This window comes from Psittacula echo (genome assembly GCF_963264785.1).
Source record: "Psittacula echo genome assembly, chromosome: 4".
Taxonomy (NCBI): domain Eukaryota; kingdom Metazoa; phylum Chordata; class Aves; order Psittaciformes; family Psittacidae; genus Psittacula; species Psittacula echo.
In genome coordinates this window covers 47,359,879-47,380,900 of record NC_137738.1, presented here as the reverse complement: position 1 = coordinate 47,380,900, position 21,022 = coordinate 47,359,879, and the positions used below count along the sequence as shown (strand labels likewise).

General features: G+C 38.1%; 1 protein-coding gene across 5 annotated transcripts; it reads right to left on the bottom strand.

Moving 5' to 3' along the window:
* Positions 1 to 10,059: 10,059 nt before the first annotated feature.
* On the bottom strand, positions 10,060 to 20,161 carry MTFR2 (mitochondrial fission regulator 2). 5 transcript variants are annotated; one of them, XR_013956559.1, is made up of 8 exons: positions 19,315 to 19,707; positions 18,812 to 18,916; positions 18,466 to 18,590; positions 16,229 to 16,449; positions 14,777 to 15,074; positions 12,402 to 12,588; positions 10,685 to 10,852; positions 10,060 to 10,596 (listed from the first exon to the last, which is right to left on the bottom strand). XR_013956559.1 is itself a non-coding variant. In XM_080614986.1 (8 exons), the coding sequence occupies exons 1-8, from the start codon at positions 20,123 to 20,125 to the stop codon at positions 10,754 to 10,756; spliced, it is 1,230 nt and encodes a 409-aa protein (XP_080471112.1). In that variant the 5' UTR covers positions 20,126 to 20,161; the 3' UTR covers positions 10,060 to 10,753. The 5 variants fall into 5 exon arrangements, 4 of the variants coding, with proteins under 4 accessions (XP_080471112.1, XP_080471111.1, XP_080471113.1 ...); XM_080614986.1 differs by adding an exon at positions 20,063 to 20,161 and having other exon boundaries at positions 10,060 to 10,852; positions 19,315 to 19,446; XM_080614985.1 differs by having other exon boundaries at positions 10,060 to 10,852.
* Positions 20,162 to 21,022: the final 861 nt, after the last annotated feature.

The window sequence follows — 21,022 nt, the reverse complement described above, 5'->3', positions numbered from 1 at the left end:
CAAGTGGAAGTTGCTGCTACAAGAGTATATTAACCTTTAACCACCCGGCAACACTTAAAAGAAGATTGAACATTTATATGAACAAATAGAAAATTCACGGGTACAAATAAATATTACTGAACTCATGATATTGGATAAAAAATACTTTAACGCTTAAATCAACAATGACCTACTTCTGCAGGTCAGCAGCTGTTACATTCCAAATCTAGAATTTTCATTCGTATGTGCAGAGGATCCCAATGAGCTTAGCCCCTACATAAGCATATTTATGAAAGAAGTACAGCTACCAAAAAGAAAAAGCTAGAGCTACATCCGCACATGTGCTCATGTATGCACATGCACTCATGTATGCACATGCACATGATGCTCAGCCTTATTTCTATAGCAGGACCTACTAACATCTGGAGACAAACTCTCAGCTAGTCACTTCAGGCAATCAAAATCCAAAGAAAACAGAAAGTACTAAAACATACGGTAGATTCAGAGACAGATTCGACAAGAAAGATAAAATGTTGTCTTCCTTTTTATTTTCTGTCTTCTGTGGTCATTTCTGAGTTCACCTGAGTTAAAACTATGGAGGTTTTATCGTAATAAAAAAGGTAAGCCCCAGTTTCTGTCACCCTTTTTATTAAGCACATTTTCCAATGGTATGAAATCTTGTTGTGTTGTTTTGTTTTTTTCCAAGACTTACTGGATACATTTCAGTTTCACAGTTTTAAAGATTCATAGTTAAAAATATTACCATTGATGTTTGCTTAGGAAGGCATGTAGGAAAAGTGCCAGGTCTTCATCTGCTTTTCACCAAATCCTCCATCTGCTCAAGACCTAAACATATCACAATATAACCTCGTATTACCAGCAGCCTTCATTTTCTTCTGAATAGTTCCACAACTTAGGCCTACGTGTTTGCAGGCTTTAAAATATAAACCGCTAACAACATGATGTGGCATTTTGACTGTTACAGCTCAATAGTCATATTGTATGGGAAATGCTAGATAAAGGTGGAATTCATTTATTTATTTGCATTGTGGTTACACTTTGGAGCGCTCTAGTTACAGATCAGGACACCACAAGGGACACCAATTCTGCTCCTACCACAGGTCTTCAAAATAATCTAATAACAGATTCATGTTACTTCAAAGCTCCAGAAGAAAACCACCACAGATGCTGCAGAGAGCTAGATGCGAAAGGACAGCATTTATTTTCATGATAAAGCAGCTAAACTTCTGTGGTTGTGTGGGAAAAGTGAATTAATAACTTTAAGTACCTACAAAAAGTACATTTTGCTGGTTTTTGTCCGAGACAAAATTTCACTCCTTCACAAATACAACTGCAGTTTTTTTCGGTACCTCAGCATCGTTGATTTAAAAGGAGAATTTACACTATCACTCTTGAGTTACTTGACAACTTCATGTTTTGCCTGTGGGTGTTTTATTGCTCTCAGGGACATTTTATGTAATAATGCAGATGTCATTTTTCAGCTGGCACAACCTATCTATAAGCTTAAATTTTACTGAGATCCATGAGAGCATGGAGTCGTCTTAAAGCTCTGAGTATCAGCGAGGAGTTTGCACATTCAAGAGTAACACAGGCTCCTCCCTCTGTGAAACTAAAAGTACTTTTGAAATGCTAAACCAATACCTTTAGCAAGAGCTGAACTCTTTGTGAGACAACCTATGGCAAATACATAAGAAAATAAACATACTTCAAAACCTCTCTGCAGAAAATAAAGTAAGGGGGATAGAAGGAAGACACTGTTGTCAAAAGATGAATCAGACAACAAAAGTCTCTTAGAAAATTCACCTAATAGATGTATAGGAGACCTGAGCTTTTACAGCTAATAAGCATCGATCACCTAGATATCAAAAGCCATAAGGGATTTTTTGTTGGCTTTATGTCACTCTGTTGCTGTTAGTTCACTAGAACTAGCTTTGGGCTCTACTATAGAGAAGAAATGATGGAAGAGTCACCACTTCCCACTGTGGATGTCATGCTCATTATTGAAATGCACTCTCATTTAAATTATTCTAGTTTTTACTTCCTGCTACTGGTTAGCATTATGTTTCTGTCAGAGAAAGAGGCTTTTAGTACCTTTTTTTCCACCTCTTCATGCATTCACAGACAAATCGGGTCACTGCAAACAGATGTGCTGTTTCTGAAAGAATACAGAGGCAAAACCTATAAATTTGAACAAGACTCCTTTATAGCTTTCCAACTGACTGTAGTAGAGCATACTCTCTTTCTGAAAAGCTAACCTACTATGGCATTATCATTATGGCTTTGTGCCATCATTCCCATCTTCATTATTTCTTTTTCTCCCAATGTAATTTCTGTTTTTAATTATCCACAAATTTTACCACTTATTTAATTACTAAAAACATGAAACTGCATTAACCTAGAAGCATTCTCTCTAAACCTAGCAGAAATACTCCCTTTTGGTGGTTACTCTTATCTGCCTACAGTTCTACATCCATTTGATGTCTACTTTGTGGATAATATGAATGTTATATTTTAATTTACACTATTACAGCTATACAAAGATTATTTAAAAGATCTATTTTCCAATAAAGCTACATGAGATCACTCCTGTTGTCTAAGTATTTTCAAATCTGCAATAGAATCCCATCATACAGATTTTTTGTCTAGAATACATACTAATTGACCCGGTTTACCCCACTTTTCTTAAAAAGAGAACTTAGATGGTACAATAATTTTCTGAATTTCTCTATTACTCTGAGGTTTATTCAAAGCGAACATCAGAGACCAGTTACGTCCTTCAGCCAGATTCAAATTGCTTAACCATCCACAGTTTAAAGATTTTTTTTCTAGCAAGCAGAGTTTAATTTATGCCTCCATTAGAAAATAATTTCAGTAGTAATTAGTTATCCTGCTTTTCTTGAAGTAAATATTTTTACTTTTCCTGAAATCTATGTAATTCATGAGTCTGATTCTCGTTTAAGTAATGGAACGGTAACAACTTCCAAATGAAAGTGCCAGGTGTGATGTTCATGATCTGCAATTCGTATCAGGTTAACTCTTCACAATTATTGTACTCCACCAAGATCTGTCCACATACCATTTTTTTTCAAAGCTACTGGTTCTTTACTGTAAGAGAGACCTCTGTGCTGGAGAATGAGAGAGGACTTGGTCCTATGCTCAAGATGCAACAACCTTTCTCCATAGCTTTTATTACTCGACAAAGTAGGAAAAGGGGAGTACAGGGAAGAAAAATATTGTGAATTTGCACAGGTGTGTAGAAATAGCACAAGTTTCTGTGGGTTCCCCAGGCAACTACTATCTTAGAGGACCGTTAACATGCTCCTCTCCTAGCAACAGCACCAAGAGCTTACAAAGCACAAGCATGGTATCCCAAATCCTGTTTATTTTGCTAACCTTATGTTAGTATTTCTGTCTTTCATTTGTAACCTCAAAATTCTAACTCAACATCAAAAACCATGGTATCAGTGACAAGCTAGGTTATGGAGCAGATTATTCAGTAGAGATGAGTCTCACTAACAGCCTCATTGTTCTAAATACAAAGCACTCTTCAAATCTTAAAGCAAAGGCTATGCCACTACTGAGAAAGAAAATAAAGCTGCTGAAGATTTGCTAAAGTTATTGGTCTTTTTTTTTTAAAATGACCTTGCAGAAACATAACAAGTGAAACCTTAACATAATTCATATACATGCAGACAGCATATTATGAGAGGAATAGAAGATACAAGAAACAAACACAACCAGATAAAAAAAAAAAAAACATCTGAATGGTCAAACGGGTAGATAAGGAACAGGGGTTGTTGATAAACCTCACATTTCACCTGAATCAAATCAAAGGACAACTTCAAACCAGCTATTTTTACTATCACAAAATACTGACTTTCAGATTACTTTCCCACTGTACATGCTGGTAAGGCAGCTCCTAACTTCACAAATTAAAAACAAGAACATTGAGCTTGACCTCTGTTCAGAAACACTTCCTCACAAGCAAGGAGAGAGCATAACAAAAACAGCCTGGCTTATCAAGCCCAGCCCAGTAGATGACAGTCAAACATGGTATGCAAGTCAAGCAATACATCTACTAGAAAAAGTGTAATGGAAAAAGATGACTACAAGTACCAGCCAGACAAAATTAGGTACTAAACAACAGAATTCATTAACAAAAAAACCCAAACAAACAAACAAACAAAAAAAACCCACCCAAAACCAACAGTATTCTAAAGGACAAAAACCTCCTCATTTCAGTAGTAGAATCCAAAACCGTACTCACAGTTGTAAGCTGAGAGGTGACCATACATCAAAAAGCCATAAGGCAACAATAACATGAAGAAAATAAAATTAAGCTTATTTTTAATTTCTTCCTATTTTTTCCTTTATATACCAGCAGCTGTTACACAGTGGCAACTGCCTCCCAGCAAATACAGCTGCTGTGTTATGGTGTAAGAACTAAAAAGTAAAACAGAGAAGTGGGAACAATCAATCTATTTTAGCTTTCTCCATTAAGTAAAATGCAGAGTACTAAAGAGGAAGCACAGATGGCAAGAACAGAGATCCTAAATATACAGGTTCTCCACTGTTCAAGGTGATATGATGGGTAAGATATTCCTTATTTAATAATATGTAGCTAAATACTGCCTTTTCTCCCACTAGCAAGCCTAATAAAGTCAACAGCAACGCAGAAGCATTACTGAAGGATAAACTTTGCCCAGCCCTGCAAACACACACTTACTCAGCTTTATGAAGGCACCTAAGCTCATTCAATCATTGTTTACATGTGACAAGCAAAAAATGTCCATGTTTACAGGAGCAAAGTATAATCTTTCATCTGAAAGAAAAATGTGTAATTTTATGCCACATGGTCACCTTGACTGTTACTCAGTAAGTAGCAGTATATTTTCACTTGTATAACCTTAAAGTTAATTACACAAATCCCTGGAGTTCCACGGCAATGCTCATTACATGTGTGCTGCACCACAAACAGACATTTTCTCCAAAGGCCATTTCATGTGGGATATGAAAGGATATTTCTTCAGGAAAAGACTACTGCTGGAACTAACTCACCACATAAAATCTCCTGTCTTTTCTCCTAGAAAATGAAGTAGTAGGTTTATTTGGGGAATAAGAGAATAAACTGGCCTGGTGCTGACTTTTTACTAATCAAATATAGTTCATCATAACACTAGTAAGTCAGAAGCATGTAGCTCTGCAATTTAGTGAATAGCACTCAGAAAAATGTAAAGGGATTAAAATTTTGCAGTTAGACCTAATGCCAACAAAGCAGAACGACTTTTACATTTCGGATTTGCAAGCTAGAGCTGGTATAACACTGCTCTCTTGTGGTTGAATGCATGCAGTTCATCTGCAGCATGTATCAACTGCTTACATTATTTTCGTTCGGTTTTTTTTTTTCTCCAAAATTTTCAAACATTTTAATCTCAGACATTTTTTGCTGATCAAAGGTTTACTTCAACCAGTGCCACTTCCACCCCTGCACACTGTACTACTATCTTTTAACCTAAGAGGGAATTTAGGGTTCTGCTTTTTCTCTGGCCCATTGAAATTAAATGCCTAAACTAGCCTGAAATGAAAGGTATAAATACTTCCATCCCAATGAGAATCAAAATGAGTCTGAACACCCTTGCTCACATACATAAATAACCTGCTTTTAAAGCCTTTTCCAGCCTTCTAGGCAAACAGCCTGAAGGAAATCATAAGCAGAAATTAAAATGTAAAGATTGGACACATTCCTATGTAACCTTATCTAGGTGTTCCTGCTCTGGCAGGGGGATTGGACTAGATGATCTTTTGAGGTCCCTTCCAATCTCTAACATACTGTGATACTGTGATTACTAGAAACACAACTGAGCAAAAACATCACATTATTTTTCTTTCAACATTAAAAAAACAAGTCAAATTCCCATTGCAGAAGGAGATATCCTGCTGACAGGATGATTGGGGGAAATAACAAAAACACAGGCCTTTTGATTATTATAAGTAGTTATTGGAACTAATTCTCGTAATAAGTAACATGGTGGAAACTAATGTCTAGCATAATCAAAAATTTCTCTCAGCTAAATAGGTAAATTATAGCCAGATAAAGCAGAGGAGAGTTACTGTATTGCAAATGAAACTGCTATTTCAATTCTGCTAGTACAAAATATGACATACGATTTAAAGAAAGATCCCTTTAGCAACACAGGAGGTTTTAGAATCTTCATATTTTGCTAGAATGGCAAGTTCAAATACCTGTTGTAGGTACTTCCATGTACATCGGAATGAATTAGGATTCCTATTCACAATTAAGTGATTTTCAGTCATTTATTTCTGTTTTTGTTAAACACAGGCCAAGGCCATTTAGTTGTAACTTAAATTTGGTATGTCTTTATACAAATTAAATAAGACAGACGTTTGGGTTAATAACAGTTTTCTTACAGAAGATAGCTGTTTTATTAACATATGCCCACAGGTGGTCAGGCAAAACATTTCCTTGACAAATAATTAGAGATAAAAAAATAATTAATTGAAAACTGATAATATATAGAAATTATTTCTGTCAGTGACTGGTATTAAAAAGTGAGAACATATTTCTAAAGCACAATAACTTGTAAATAATCTGGGCCAGTAATACTGAAATGGACAAAATATTCACCACATTGAAGGACACCTGTCTTCTTTAGCCTTTACCCACAACAAAAAAATATACATCTCCACCACTGCCATCTCTACTTGCAAAATGAGTACAGAAGTAGTATCAATAACTCTACTATACCTCAGCAAAATCAATCAGCTCCACTCAGATTTCTTCAAAATCATAATATTCTCTAAGTTGGTACCTACAACTTTTTTTGTTACTGATCCTCAGTCTCTTAAACCTTCCAGGATAAAAAGAACCATTTCTAAGCAGGTGAGAGGAGCTGTTTCCACCTGAAGCCATCTGCTTCTGTATACTGGGTAACTTGTTCAAATTGTTACTTTAAAATAAGTTACTAGTAAAAGCATGGTTTTCTTCAATGTAATATATATATTTATAAAAGAAATTGAATTAATATAATCTCAATGTCTAAACAAATAAAAGAATTACCATGTTATTCTTCACAAATGGCAGTCAAACTATATATGACTGATCTTTTACACAGGAGTATATTCTCAATACCAAATTTGTTAAATATGATGAATATACATGCCTGAGAAAAAAAAATATCCATCCCAATATTGAGGACAATGCTGTTCAGAAGAAAAGCTGCATTTTCATGCTTACAATTATAACTCTAAGGACTTGTATCTTAAAACAACTGAAAGTTATTAAACAAAATCATGCCTTTAACTGAGGGCAATATGAATGTCAAATTTTCAGTTATGTCTCTCATTACAGTGGGCTGATTCCATTTTGACCACTGGAAAACTTCAGGAAGGCTTCATTTTTTCCTGTGTCTTTCAGCCAAGTTTTTACACAGTGAACAATACACCTGTCCAAGCCATGCGCAGCCAGTTTCTCCATGAGAACGCTGTGAGAAACTGTCAAAAGCTCTACTAAGTCCAGGAAGGCAACATCCATTGCCTTTTGCTTGCCCACTAAGTGAGTCACCTTGTCATAGGAGGAGATCAGTCAAGCAAAACCAGACTTTCATAAACCCATGCTGACCAGGCCTGATCTCCTGGTTGTCCTGTACATGCATAGTAGATGTTCTGCTCCATAGCCTTCCCTAGATACTCCTTCCAGCCCTTCCTGGAGATGGGTGTCACATTTGCCAACTTCCACTCACTGGGACTTACTGTATTAGTCAGGACTGCAAGTAAATTATTGGAAGTGGCTCAGTGAACACTTCCACCAGCTCCCTCAGTACTCTTGGGTGGATCCCATTTAGCCCCATAGACTTGTATGTGTTCAAGTGGTGTAACAGGTCTTGGACCATCTCCCCTTGGACGGTGGGGGCTTCATTGTGCTCCCTACCTGTCTTCCAGCTGAGGGTGCTGTGTACCCTAACAACTGTTCTTAGTATTAAAGACTGAGGCAAAGAAGGTGTTAAGTACCTAAGCCTTGTCCTCATCCTTTGTCACTGTGTTTCTTCCCCATATCCTATAAAGGATGGAGATTCTTAGCCTGCCTTTTGTTGCTAAAGGATTTATAGAAACATTTTCTACTGTCTTTTACAGCAGTAGCCAAATTAAGTTCTAGCCAGGCTTTGGCCCTTGTAATTTTCTGCCTGCATGACCTCACAACATCTTTGTTATCCTCCTGAGTGGCCTGCCTCTTCTTCTACAGGTCATAAACTCCTTTATTTCCCCTGAGTTCCAGCCAAAACTCTCTGTTCATCCAGGCTGGTCTTCCCCACCAGCTCATTTTTCAGCATATGAGGATGGCTTGCTCACTCCTGCACCTTTAATATTTACTTCTTGAATAATGCCCAGTCTTCCTGGATTCCTTTGCCCTTCAGGGCTACCTCCCAAGGGACTTGTCAGCCAGGCCAGTCTGTTTAACCTTTTCATTACTAAATATCACTAAGTTTTACAACTTCTTAGTATTGAAAACCGTCAGATGTTACCAGATACCACCCACAGACTTCTCAAGTTATACAAAGGCTCAAAGCCTAACCTAATTTACATCTGGAACTACTTAAAACAAAGAATCTGTTCTCATAACATGTGTAGGTGGTACCTAGTTAAAAGAAAAACAAACAAACAAAAAAATCATATGGCCTGTGACTTACTCTTTTCCTTAAGGAAGTGGATCAGCTGTATAAACATTACTGCACTATTCACACCAGACTGACACCGAAATCAGAGGTATCAACAACCTGAAGCTCACTGAAATTTACAGATACTTCTGAAGTCTTACACTAGATCCTTTGTTTAAGAGGTGTCAGGAAATTTTGGAGAGAATTCCCTTTCAAAATGAACAGCCACTTTCAAATTCAAGATTCCCACTACAAAATGCTTCTATAAGCCAAACTTGCAGTTAAATGATGAACTCTGAAGAGGACAGAAAAAACATACAAAGGAAGTCCAAAACAATAGTTGTTCCTGAAGAGAAGAAACTGCTGGTCACATAAAGCAACTGGAGAGAAGACTACTGTATTCAGGGCTTTGCAGAGTAATTCATTCTCTCACAGTAAGATTTCCACCTTCACTTTTGTCATTCACAACAGAACAGGCACAAACCCCAAGATCCCCTTCATCTCTGAATGCTGATATAACACAGGAGATAACTTGTTCCACCACTCACAATGCAGATACTGACTGAAATGATGATTCGTAGGCTTTACACTCTCCAGGACTCACCTGACTTCCATATCCTCTTCTGCAGGCACTGGACTCCCTTCACTGTTGTTCCCTGCTGCCATAGTGCATTAGGGATAACAGCAGCAGACAAAAGATGATGGCGAGCTTTGATAGAAAAGAGTAAGATTGCAAAGTACAGGGTCAAGCTTACTATTTTTACAGATTTCATAGCAGATGCCAAGTTTAGGCAGAGAATGTGGTAAATGTGTACTTTGAAAGTGGAAAGAAAGGGAAGGTCAAAGTGTTACAGACTGAGAGGGTAATGGAAGAATGCGATAAATAACAGTAATTACTAAATCCAGAAAAATATCCAGAAGATAATTTTAGAAGCATAAAATAGCAAGACACTTAAGCTCCAGTTTTAGCCAAAAGATAACTTAATAAACAGATTTACAGGATTTGCACTGTAATTTCTTACAACTGTGCAAATAAGACTCAGCAGTAAGAAGAAATCCAGCTGCCAGTCTACTCCATGTGAGCAGCAAAGTAGAAGCTACACAGGGACACATTCTAAAGTCTGATTGGTAGCATTTTTATTTTATACATCAGGATCATCAAAGGACTAAGAGAAGGCAGCTACTGTAAGCAGTGGATTGTAATAAATTTGTAAATAAAGGACTCCAAGTACTCTCCCAGTAAAAATGTAAGCTCTATTTTAATTTTAGATAACAGTTTATTTAAGAAGTTTTCTAATATGGTCAGTGCTTAAGATACAAAAAAGTTAGTCTGCAACACAAAATGCCATTATCAAACACACCTATGACATAAAGGAAATTTTACTTCATAAACTCTTGTGAATAAAACAGACTAGATATGGAGAAACCAGGGAGTGAGTTCATGTTTATTTACATATGGAATTTAGGCTATTTGCTAGCAGATCTCTCTGCAAAGTGTTTATCTCAGAACACAACTCCCCCATATTATAGGCATTTGACAGCCTACAGTTAACTTACATCACAGTTTCACAAACATAGAAGTTCTGCTGACCCCAAATAAATTAGAATACAGTTTACATATTGAGTACGGAGCTGCATAAGCAAATGGCAAAGAAAACTGAGGTAGCCAATTCTAAAGAAACAGTATTAGCTACCATTGTACACAGTCAGGTATATACAACACACCAACAAGGTTACACTTCACTTATACTGGAGTGTAAACAGCACACCTCAGCTGCCACACCAATAATTACTTTTCTTTCACACACACTTCCTTTCTGCATTTCCCAGGTTTCAAACACACTGCTCCATAGCAATAAAAACCTTCTTTTGGTTCTGTGCTTCTCAGAAAAGCATCACATTCATAAGTTTGGCTGCTGGGAAGCTAAGAAGGAAGAGACAAGTTAACAAACCCTACAACACCCAAACTTCAGTAGCATAGGAGAGACATGTTCTAGAACACATTACAGCACCTTACAGCAGTTTCAAAGTAGAACTGCTACTTATACACAGTACAAAGTTTCCTCAGAAGTCTCCATCAACTAAATATGAGCTCCCACTTTCCACGTTGGCACCTGTTTAACTTCATCACTTCTTACAAGGCTAGATTTCGCATTTGGCTTCAGACTGCAACGTCCAACCTGGGGAGCAGGGATGGAGTTAAACAAAATTATACCCAAGACAACTGAAGGAGATGATGCTTACAACAAAGACATTTTGGAGGAGTAGTTACACTTCTCTTAACATGGGAAAAATAGAACAGTAAGCCCACATAATTGCTTCAAGTACTTTTATTCTTAAAAACACTCAAGGGTAAATTATTAGAGGCTTGAATACAAACTCATGAGATTGTTCTGCTTGAACCAGAAAAAAAACCATCTTCCTGTTATCTGCTCCTGAATATGCTGGCCTTAAGCAGTCTCTCTTCCAGGACTTTGTAATTCAGCTCTGTTAGATCCTGGAATAAAAGCTATTCCATAAACAAACTGTTCCAGGATCAGACTTTGATCTTTGTATCTAGAATCAGGTATGTTAACTATGCAATGGTCTGCAGCACCTAAAATACAAGATTTGCTATTTTTAAGAAGTTTCTAATTTTTCCCTGTGGGGTGTCAACAGGCACAGTAAGACTATACCAGAGCTGTTCACTCACTACAGTCTGTAAAATGAATGCTACATTTTGCTTGTGAAATCCTTCACTACAGCCTGTAAAATGAATGCTACATTTTGCTTGTGAAATCCTTGTGGCAGCTGAAATTTAAAATATAAACAAATCATTGTAGCTAGAGAAACATGCACCTTAGTTTTCCTTTAAGTTTTTGGCCAAGCAGGTAGCCACGCATGTAAGCGGCAGCCTTCAAAGAATGTCTGGATTGCCATGATACATTTTGTATTATTATTTCCCTCCATTAGGCTTACAAATGCCCCAGCCCAAATCTTTACTTCAGTTTTAAGATAAAAAGATAGAATTGCTAAGCAGAGAGACACAGTTTAAATTACTGCCACATCTAAACAGTTCTGAGGTTCGTGGAAGTCTAACAACCAACAGTACTGGACTCTGTAAGTTAAAGTAGCTTGCACAGGCTGCTCTACAGAAACCAGCGCTCAGAATCACCTTTGTCCAATGGCTCCATCTAGAACACTTTTCCTATTCACAAACAACCTGTATGTTGTGTAGGCTTTGCAACAGCATTCAGAATCGTATCTATTTCTGGATAAAGATGCAAACTGTGTGGAAACGATGCTACCTCAAAGAAAAATATTATAGCCAATCCTTCCATTTTTATTTTTTAACATAGCATGTGTTAAGCCCTCTCTGTACCTTCCTAGCATCTTTATTTGTAAAATCAGTCAATAAGTAGTTAGTGTTACTCACTAGACACAGAGTTTCTGTGCATGGGTACCTGCCAGTTACCATCAAGCAAGTGTCCACAGTTCAATCAACATGAAGTCAGTCTTGTAAGTTTTTCCTCTTGGCACATCTAGAAGTATATTTACCAGTCCAAATCCAGCCAAAATAATCAATCTTTGAGATTCTCTGCCTTGACTATATCTGAAAAAAGCAACTACCTATGCTGGTGGCTTAAAAACATTGTAGTGAAGTTGTAGAGTTGTGAAAACCCTGCAACTATCCACAAAACCAGCAGTTACTTTAAGAATATAAAAATACATTCTTATATAAGCACTTACCAGTGGGATCTCTGGACTAGAAAGTAGGGAGCTGTCAAAAGACTGATTTTCTTTGTCCAGGGAATCATCATCATCATCATCTTTATGTGCAAATTTCTGCTTCAGTGCACGAGTTAGTAGATCAACTGGATCCCAATCTGAACTCGGTCTCCTTTTGGGTCTAGAAAGAGGGGTGCCTCCAGGGGACCTACAAAAAAATATGAAAGAAAATTACTGTCTCCTGCCCCTAATCCTATGCAGCAGTGAATCAAAACAAAATATTTAAATATTGCAAATAAATAGCAAGAAAAAAAAAAAGGGCAAAAAATGTGCAGTTTTCACAGCAGGTCTCATTTGTAAGTTATATTACGGTATGTTAGTGGGAATCTCCCACATCAAAATTGTGTTCACAATGGCTATGATGTAAGTTAGTGGGAGATTTGGCTATGATATATGTTACTGGGAATCTCCCACTAACATATATCATAGCCATTGTGAACACAATTTTGATTTAAACATCATTAAAGTTCAGAACAACGTGCCTTTCCATGGTCTTACAAGAAAGAACAAACTTACAAACTTCCTCCGAGCAATTGTATTTAAAGAAAACAAATGCTTTGTTTAAGTCAAAAAGGTAGCCAATTGACCACAAAGCCCCATTTATAAACGACACTTAACTCAAGTTTCATTATAAAAGGAAAAAAAAAAAAATCATTATTAGATTTGGCACAAAGGCTTCAAAGACAGTTTTTCCCTCCAAGTGAGCACCTGAGCAAATATTAAAATTGTATAGGCAAAAATTAAAAAGTAGAGTTTACACTTCAATTTAGAAATTGTTTATATCAACTTCAAAATCAAAACACAGCAATGAGACGTAAGATCATAACAGCACCCACACCCCAAAACCTAACATAAATGTGGAAGTTAGCGATTAGGTCAAGAAAATAAATCCTAGAAAAGCTTCCTAACCATTGAGGTATTCGAAAAACAATTAGAGGTATTCAGACATCTGCTAGTAAAGCGCTATCTCCAGGCCAATGCATTGTACCTATTAATGCAGACTGACAGCACCGAGTTCGATGTCTGGCAGTTACGGTAGATGTCGTTTAACGTGAAACCTGAAAGGACCGAGTTTACCCTTGCTATAAAATCAAGCTGTCAGAGGACTTGCCCAACAAGTAAGCTGGTACTTGGGTGGTAGAAACTGGAATCTTCAGGCTCTCAACTTCTGAGAACAGAGGTCTTCCCTCTGCAGTGCACACACTGAACTACTGTCAGACTGCTGCCTGAAAGATCATAGCAATTTTGATCATTGTTACTCCCTCCAACAATATAAATACATCATACAGTTACGTTCTACCTTCAGAATACAGGTAGGTGCCTAAATCCAGAAAGCACTTTGGAGGTATACCTACCACTTCCAATTAATTATGCACCTGCTCAATATGACAGTTGTTAAAACTGTCAACCTTAATATTTCACTTTCTTCACTCACTGTACATGGAATTATACTGCACTTTATATTTGCTTTATTTACTGTGAAAATGTTATCAAAAGTGTAAAGATGTGTTTTAAAGTTGCATATAGATAATTTCCCCAAGACTTGTGCTAGTTATTTTCAGGTATAAAGCTCAGAGTTAAGAAAATGGTGAAATAAGAATACATTAAGCTTTGGTAAATTACATTCTCCCCACATGAGGAGCTCCAAATGTTCATTATAGACTCTGTTGTTCTTACATAATTTTTCAACTAAAGAAGTTCAGAAAAAACATCTCAACTTCAGTTACACCTAGCATACTGACTTGAAGAGGTAACAGTCTTTAATAATGCATTTTTGCAATATGTCAACTGTGCTTACAACCAAAACAGTAGACCATTGAAAATATTTATGATCCAACTGCACTACTGAAATACAAATTTACAAAACATTTTCAATAAAAGATACAGCATGTATTTTCTGTAACACTTCAAAGCCAGGACCAGGATACTTCAGGTATGCTAGCAGTAGTTTTCCAATATTCCCCCAAGGATCTGTCCTTTCACAGTGAATAAAAAAAGTTTATTTGTTCAGATCCATTTCCTGTAACTGTGTACATGACTTTGTAAGTGATCTACAGATATCGCAACACACCCACCTCCCCCACACCAACCTGAGATTATACTAAAGCAGCAGACTAGTTCTAAATGCTGTGATAGTCAGCATGTTTTAAATGCATCTAAAAGCTGTGTCACAAGTATCTTACATTTCCAAGCTGTGAACTTAGAAGTTGCCAATGTAAGTTTGTCAGCAGTAACTGCTCATTAAATATTTCACATTGGTGTTCTCTGGTGCTATTTAAGCACTGTGGTGCTGACATAGTCTTGGCTTACTCAGATCCATGTTCAATTCAACCTACCTCTCAGTAGCTCTCAGCTGAACTTTGTTGAGGTCTTTTAAAACATCCATCATACTAGGAATGTTCTTTGTCCTCTGGTGATCAGCACTCTCAGCTGCAGTTGGACCATGGTTTCTTGCAGCAAGACGATGTTTTATAAGTTCAACTGCCGAATTACTAGCAGCAACACCAGATGGTACACCAGAAGGAAGTGGAGGAGGCGAGGGAATTACAAAGTGATTGTGAGAGACGGACAGTGGCGTAGAAGTAATGGCTGGCACTGGGTAAGATCCATCTGGAGCACTGGATGTTTCAAAGGCTTCCGGATGCAGTTATCAAAGAAAAATAGGGATTTTATTTTTCATCAGTATACCCTCGTAATTGACAATATTAAGCAACACCTAGGATGACTCAGTTTCAGTAAAGACAAGACAGCCCTCTTACAGCACTTTCTTACACACCTCATACATGATATCACAGAAGAACTATATTTAAGAGATAGAACATTTTTTATTTCAAAACCAAAGATTCAGAATCCATGTAATAATGAATCTGAGGCATTGTGTTCTGCTCTTACTTTCTCCATTTGTGTCTTCAATCTAAGCACCAGATAAATCAGCTAAGCAGCCTACTACTACATACAATTCATTCTCAGCAGTCTGAAGGCTACAATAACCACATAAGGCAAAAGCAAAGAGAAACACAAGACACATAAAATAGATTACAATACTGAGTGCAATGGAGAAGAGAAAGAAGAATTGCCAACAGAACAGCTAACTGAATCACAGAGGTGATCAATCAAAAGTAACTACCTCACACCAGCCCAAGTATTTCAACAACCACAGTGGGGTTAGTGTGCAAATAAGACAATCAAGACCTCAAAAGTTTTAAGGGAAAAAAACAACCAACCAACCAAACAAAAAATAAATAAAGGGTCACAAAACTGATAGAGGTTCGTATTGGAGACCAACTTTAATATTCTAGTGACACATCTATTTGCAGCATTTGTTTTTGTTTTAAGCCTGAACCTGGCTGACTTAGAATACTTTTTCTATCCATTATTCTGACAACTTGGCAGAAACAGCACAAAGCCCAAAAGGGATAATTAATAGTCTGTAACTGTTTTAAACAGTAATTGGTAGCCTATGATTAGTGTTGTTACTCAGCTCCTTTATAAACATGGGGGAGAGTACAAGGATAACTTAAAACCAACTGCGCTGAAAACTGGCAAAGATACTACAAAATAGAAGGAGGCAGGGGCAGCACCAAATGCTAAAAAGAAAAGCAAAATACAGCATTCTGTAAATTTAGTTGGTGTAACTAAATTTAGTTAGAAGAAGTTACAAATTGGGACTAAGTTCTTCAGTTTGAATTAGAGATGTTCTCCATTAATACCAAGACACAGCAAACTGTGAACAGGCTCTCTAAAGCAATGAAAGGAAAACTAGTTTGCTGCAAACCAGAAGGGCTTACTTGAAGGGATGCTTCCCAACGTCTGTGCGGAAACAATTGCAGCAATCTGAGCACGAAGAAAGGTTAGTTCGTTTTCAAGTGCAGAAATTTTCTGGAGCGCTGCTCTATCAACAAGATCATCTTCTTGTGTGCTGTTTTTTTGACCATTTTGTATTGAATCTATAGATGGACATTGGTGACGATGAGCTGTACCACCTTTTTTTTTCCTCCACAACTCAGTCCTAGAAAGCAACAAAAGTCATGGTTTCAAAAGGTTCAGCCAACACGGAGGATCCCAAAATCTACTCACTGTCTGTTCAAGCAAGTTATCATTCAGCAAGCTATAAGTCTGCAAACTAAGAAAACTTTGCACTTCTAACTACTCATAACCTTGAAAATATTTTAAAATCTCCCTCTGCTCAAGTATGATGCAGATCCTTGGAAAGTCATCATAAAAAAGGTCAGATATCAGCAACAGGTCATAAATCATAAAGACATATTGTAGGAGTGAGCTGTTATTTACTCAATAACTAATTGACACCATAACGGTTTCTCTCCCTCCTCCCTACCTGAAACAGTAGATATGAGAGGCAGAAAGGTCAAATAGTAATGATCTTTTAATTAGGCTTCACAAATTTCAGTCATTTATCAAACTGTGCAAGATGAACACAGCAAGCAGCAAAGAAGCTGCAATCTTACAGAAAGATATTGGAGAAGAATGAATTTTAATACACACAGAATAAGAACCTCATCCTCTGTAAGCTACATATGAACACAGACTGTGCTAGAAAATTGTGCTACAAGTCTCAGGTTTTAATTTTAAAAACAGTTTCGAGTCTGTGCCTGCAGAAATAACTTCAGAAAGAACTTTAAAATATCAAATGAGTGTAAACAAAAACTACCAGAATTTCATTACAAAATAAAGAAATTAATTTATTCAAGATGCATTAAGTTTTGATTGAAACCAAACTAGACCTTTTCCCTTATATTAGTCATTTTTGTAGTTTAAATCAGACCTGCAGCACTGTTTTCTGATTTGCCCAGATCCCTTGCTATTCACATTGGCTCAGAAGCGTAAGGTATCAACTGGAGTACTTGTTCTCAAAAAACATCCCACAGAGCTAGGAAAGGAGAAGGAAGAAGGAATAGAAACAACAAAAGAATGAACTTTCATGGATCTGTGAATCAGATCAGCTAAAAATCATCACAAGCAAGACATAATAGGTCACAGTTCCTTTTAACAATATTCCTACTCTTCCACTATTTTGCAAGCTGTTGGAAAAAAAAAACCCAAAAAACTTTTAAGAGTAACATCTCAGGATCACAAGATGAAACATAACTTCATTAATACCTCTCTAATAAAACAGGTGTCATTTGAATTAATCAGTTTCTTGTATTTTCATTACCTGCAAGCAGCACAAAGGTCACAAACATGCCAGTAAGAAGTTGAATTGTGCTACATTTGAATCGGACAGTGCAAGACAATACAAGAGTCCAAATTTTAATCTTATTTCTGGCTCTCTGACTCATTCTCTGATTTTGAACAGATCCTTTAGAGGAACAGTAAAACAACTTTCTATGTCTTCTCTAGTGGGCGGGGGGGGGGGGGGAAGGGAAGAGTTGTATACTATTTTTGTCTGCAGATTCCTGGATAATTGGTCATTTCATGGTACAAGTAATAATTTATAATTGTAAAACTATTCTCTTTTAGCACTCTTTAAAATCTAGAAAGGATTATATAAAACCATATTCAAGGTAATTTTTTTATATCAAGAAATTACCGTTTTCTTTCCAGCAACCATCATGTATAGCACTGTAGCAACCACAGTAAAAAAGAGACATATTTTCTTCTTCTTTTCGCCCTTTTATAAAGTTTATCAAAGTGGTTGTAAACTAAAGAGATAAAACCAGGAATAATCTTACAGTATGCTGCAACACCCAAATTTCATTAAACTCCCTCTCTCGCTCTCAAAATACTTTGTGAGTATATATAAAATACCAATAATGCCTTAAACATGCTATTAGGAAGAGAAAAGAAGGGACTCAATTTAAGAAATCTTTCATATAAGAATACTTCACGTGGTAAGAATTTCCAGGTAAGCAGGAACTGCTCCCCAAAAAACATAAAATTCCAGGGTTGGTTTAGCTGGAACCCTGGAAGCACTAGCAAAAGACCAACCAACCAAAACACCAACACAAACCCCAAAGAAGAGAAGACATAAGTTACCCCTATTACTCCTTTTTAGACTTTTACTTACCTAAGTCTAGTAAATGCCTGTCCCTCATCATTTGCCACCCACAGGACATCCGCAAGTGATGGAGCTACAGGAGCTGTGACAGTGCTTAGTTCATCATAATCCAACGGACCTGGGTCTTGAACAAGCTAAAAACAGACAAAAAATGTATGAAGAGAAATTGGATCCAGCACATACTGAAAATTCTGCCTCAGCAAAAGGAATCGTTAAACAGTGCTATAGGCAAACTGAAAACAGCGAGCATAAGGAATGCAACACAGTTACACAAGCTAAAAAAACCAGGAAAGCTATGAATTAAAAACCAGAAAATTCAAACAGTTGAAGCATATGTATGAAAAAAATTGCTTACTCGAAAATAAGGTCTTGGGTAAGGCTCTATGGAAAGAATTGTCCCAAGTCTACGGACAACACTTCGAGTAGATCCATATTCCTTCTTTTGGCAAACAGATACGACCTAAAAATCAGAATACTTTTTAATGTGAGAAGCAAAAATCAAAGTCCTCAGTTCTTACAAAGTTGTTAAATAATTTAATGTTATATGCAATTAAAGATAATGCAGTTCAGTTCACCTAACTTTTCAATGCTCCTCTCAAGCCTAAAGTCCAAAGAGGCCAATGCTGGTTTTAATAAACTGCTTCCAAAACACTGCCAAGATACAGCCTATACCCAGAGTATTTTAGAGTGGCACAAAGGCCACCAAGGGACATAGCAGCTACATCATGTAACTAATAATATCCTGAGATAACTGATAAAAGAAAAAGTGCACGATTAAGTAACAATACGCATCTGTGTAAGTCTTGGGAAATAATAATAAAAAAAATAAAGTAAGGAAATGAAAGAAATTTAATGTACCTTGAGCTGATATCTCCTCATGACTGCATATAACTGCTGGAAACGCCTTCTTGATGAGTCTGCTGAAGGAAGGCATGTTCTGATTGTACGACTGATGCTGCTGCTGAACACGCGCATTTCCAAAAATATGGCCTGTTGAAAGAAACAAGAACTCCTGACAGTGAAACCAGAAGAGAACTGGGATAGCTCCCTCAAACTAGTGTCCATACAGACACTTCAGCAGCTTCACATAAATAAACCAAGCACTCCCTCAGAACTACGCAGCAGCGCCTCACTATTGACATGCATCAGGAAAGAATTACCCATAAACTCACGCCCTAACGTCTGATCCCCGACACTTCATTAACTTTCTCCCAGCAATACCTTTCTAAGGTCTCTGACAACACAAGATTAACTGTTATTTGGGAATCGCTTCGTAGCCTTTCATTTACAATAGCAAAACCTGAGCAGCTGATGCTATTGACCTTTTCCCCCCCCTCTGCTCAGGCATTACTCGAATGGCTGTACCAGGGCAGTGACCACACAGCGCGGGCAGCCTGTCTAACCACACCAGCTAAGCTCTCCCATGCCGACGGACCCAACCTCACACCAGAGCCGAGTCCGTTCTGCCGCAGGCGTGCAGCGGCCTGAGTTGCCTTTCTTCCCCCTGGCCACAGCGGCTGCTGCCAGGGCGCCCCGCAGTAGCGAGCTCCAGGCGTGGCGTGGCAGGAAACAGCCCTCCCCTCCGAGCCCCGGCTTGGGGTCTCACCTGGTCGGGCGGCCAGCCAAAGTACTCCAGCACTCGCCTTAGGAGACCCAGCACCAGCGCCATGGCAGCCGCGTCCGCTGCAGGGCTGGAGGAAGAGATCGCCGCTCCCCACAGGCAGGGACACCGCTCCAAGCGGAGTCCCGTTTCCGCCGCACTACCACCTCACCACAGTAACCGCTGGCCGGCAGCAGGCATACTACACACCCCAACCTACTCCGCACCCCAACCGAGCGGGCAGCACCAATGGGGACTAGGGGGCGGGGCGAAAAGGAAATCACGCCAATAGGAAGTACGCAGTAGTCAGAGCAGAGCCAATAAAGGACGAGGACGGCCGCGTTCGCAGTGCGTGTCGGGAGGAGAGCAGGTTTGAACGCCGCGGGGAGGTGATTCCGCCTGCAGCATACGTGTGTCTGGCTGCTCAGTGGGCTTTAGCGAGGGCCGTCAGCGTACGCTATTGTACCAGGGCATCTCCATGCGGAGTATCCTACTCGAGGGACAAAGCAATTTAGCATGTGCAGCACATCAACAACGTGGTGTAATTAGGAGCACCTTAATGAACTAAACTGAAATGTGATGGTTTAGGTCCTCTCTCTCTTGAGACTTTTAACTGTCTCATTCAGAGAATTGAATTTAACAGGGCAGAAGCAGAGTTCAATGCACATAGTATCCTCAAAACACTGCGTGACAGCATACTGAGCTCTTATCAAAGTAAGAAATCCAGCTTTGGATACTGTACTTGCTCTTTTGTCAAGACTTCTAATGTTTTGCTTAAGAAACTTTCAAAATATCAAGAAAGCCAACAGTGTGACGCAGCAAGACAATGCTTCTACTCAGAGAAGAAATGTATGGATCTTTCTGCTCCAGCTATGCAGTTAGTGTTACCTGCTCATAATGACAAATTCTCTCGAAGACTTAATCCTACTGTTCCTAGCAGCACTGATTTCACCAAAGCTTTCCAGA

Excerpts from the sequence above, each read along its gene's own strand:
- MTFR2 (XM_080614985.1), bottom strand. The coding sequence starts at position 19,521 with ATGGACACTAGTTTGAGGGAGCTATCCCAGTTCTCTTCTGGTTTCACT. Across the intron at positions 18,917-19,314 it reads TGAGGAGATATCAGCTCAAG|GTCGTATCTGTTTGCCAAAA; the intron begins GTACATTAAATT and ends TCTGATTTTTAG. Across the intron at positions 15,075-16,228 it reads GTTGGGAAGCATCCCTTCAA|CCTTTGAAACATCCAGTGCT; the intron begins GTAAGCCCTTCT and ends TGCATCCGGAAG.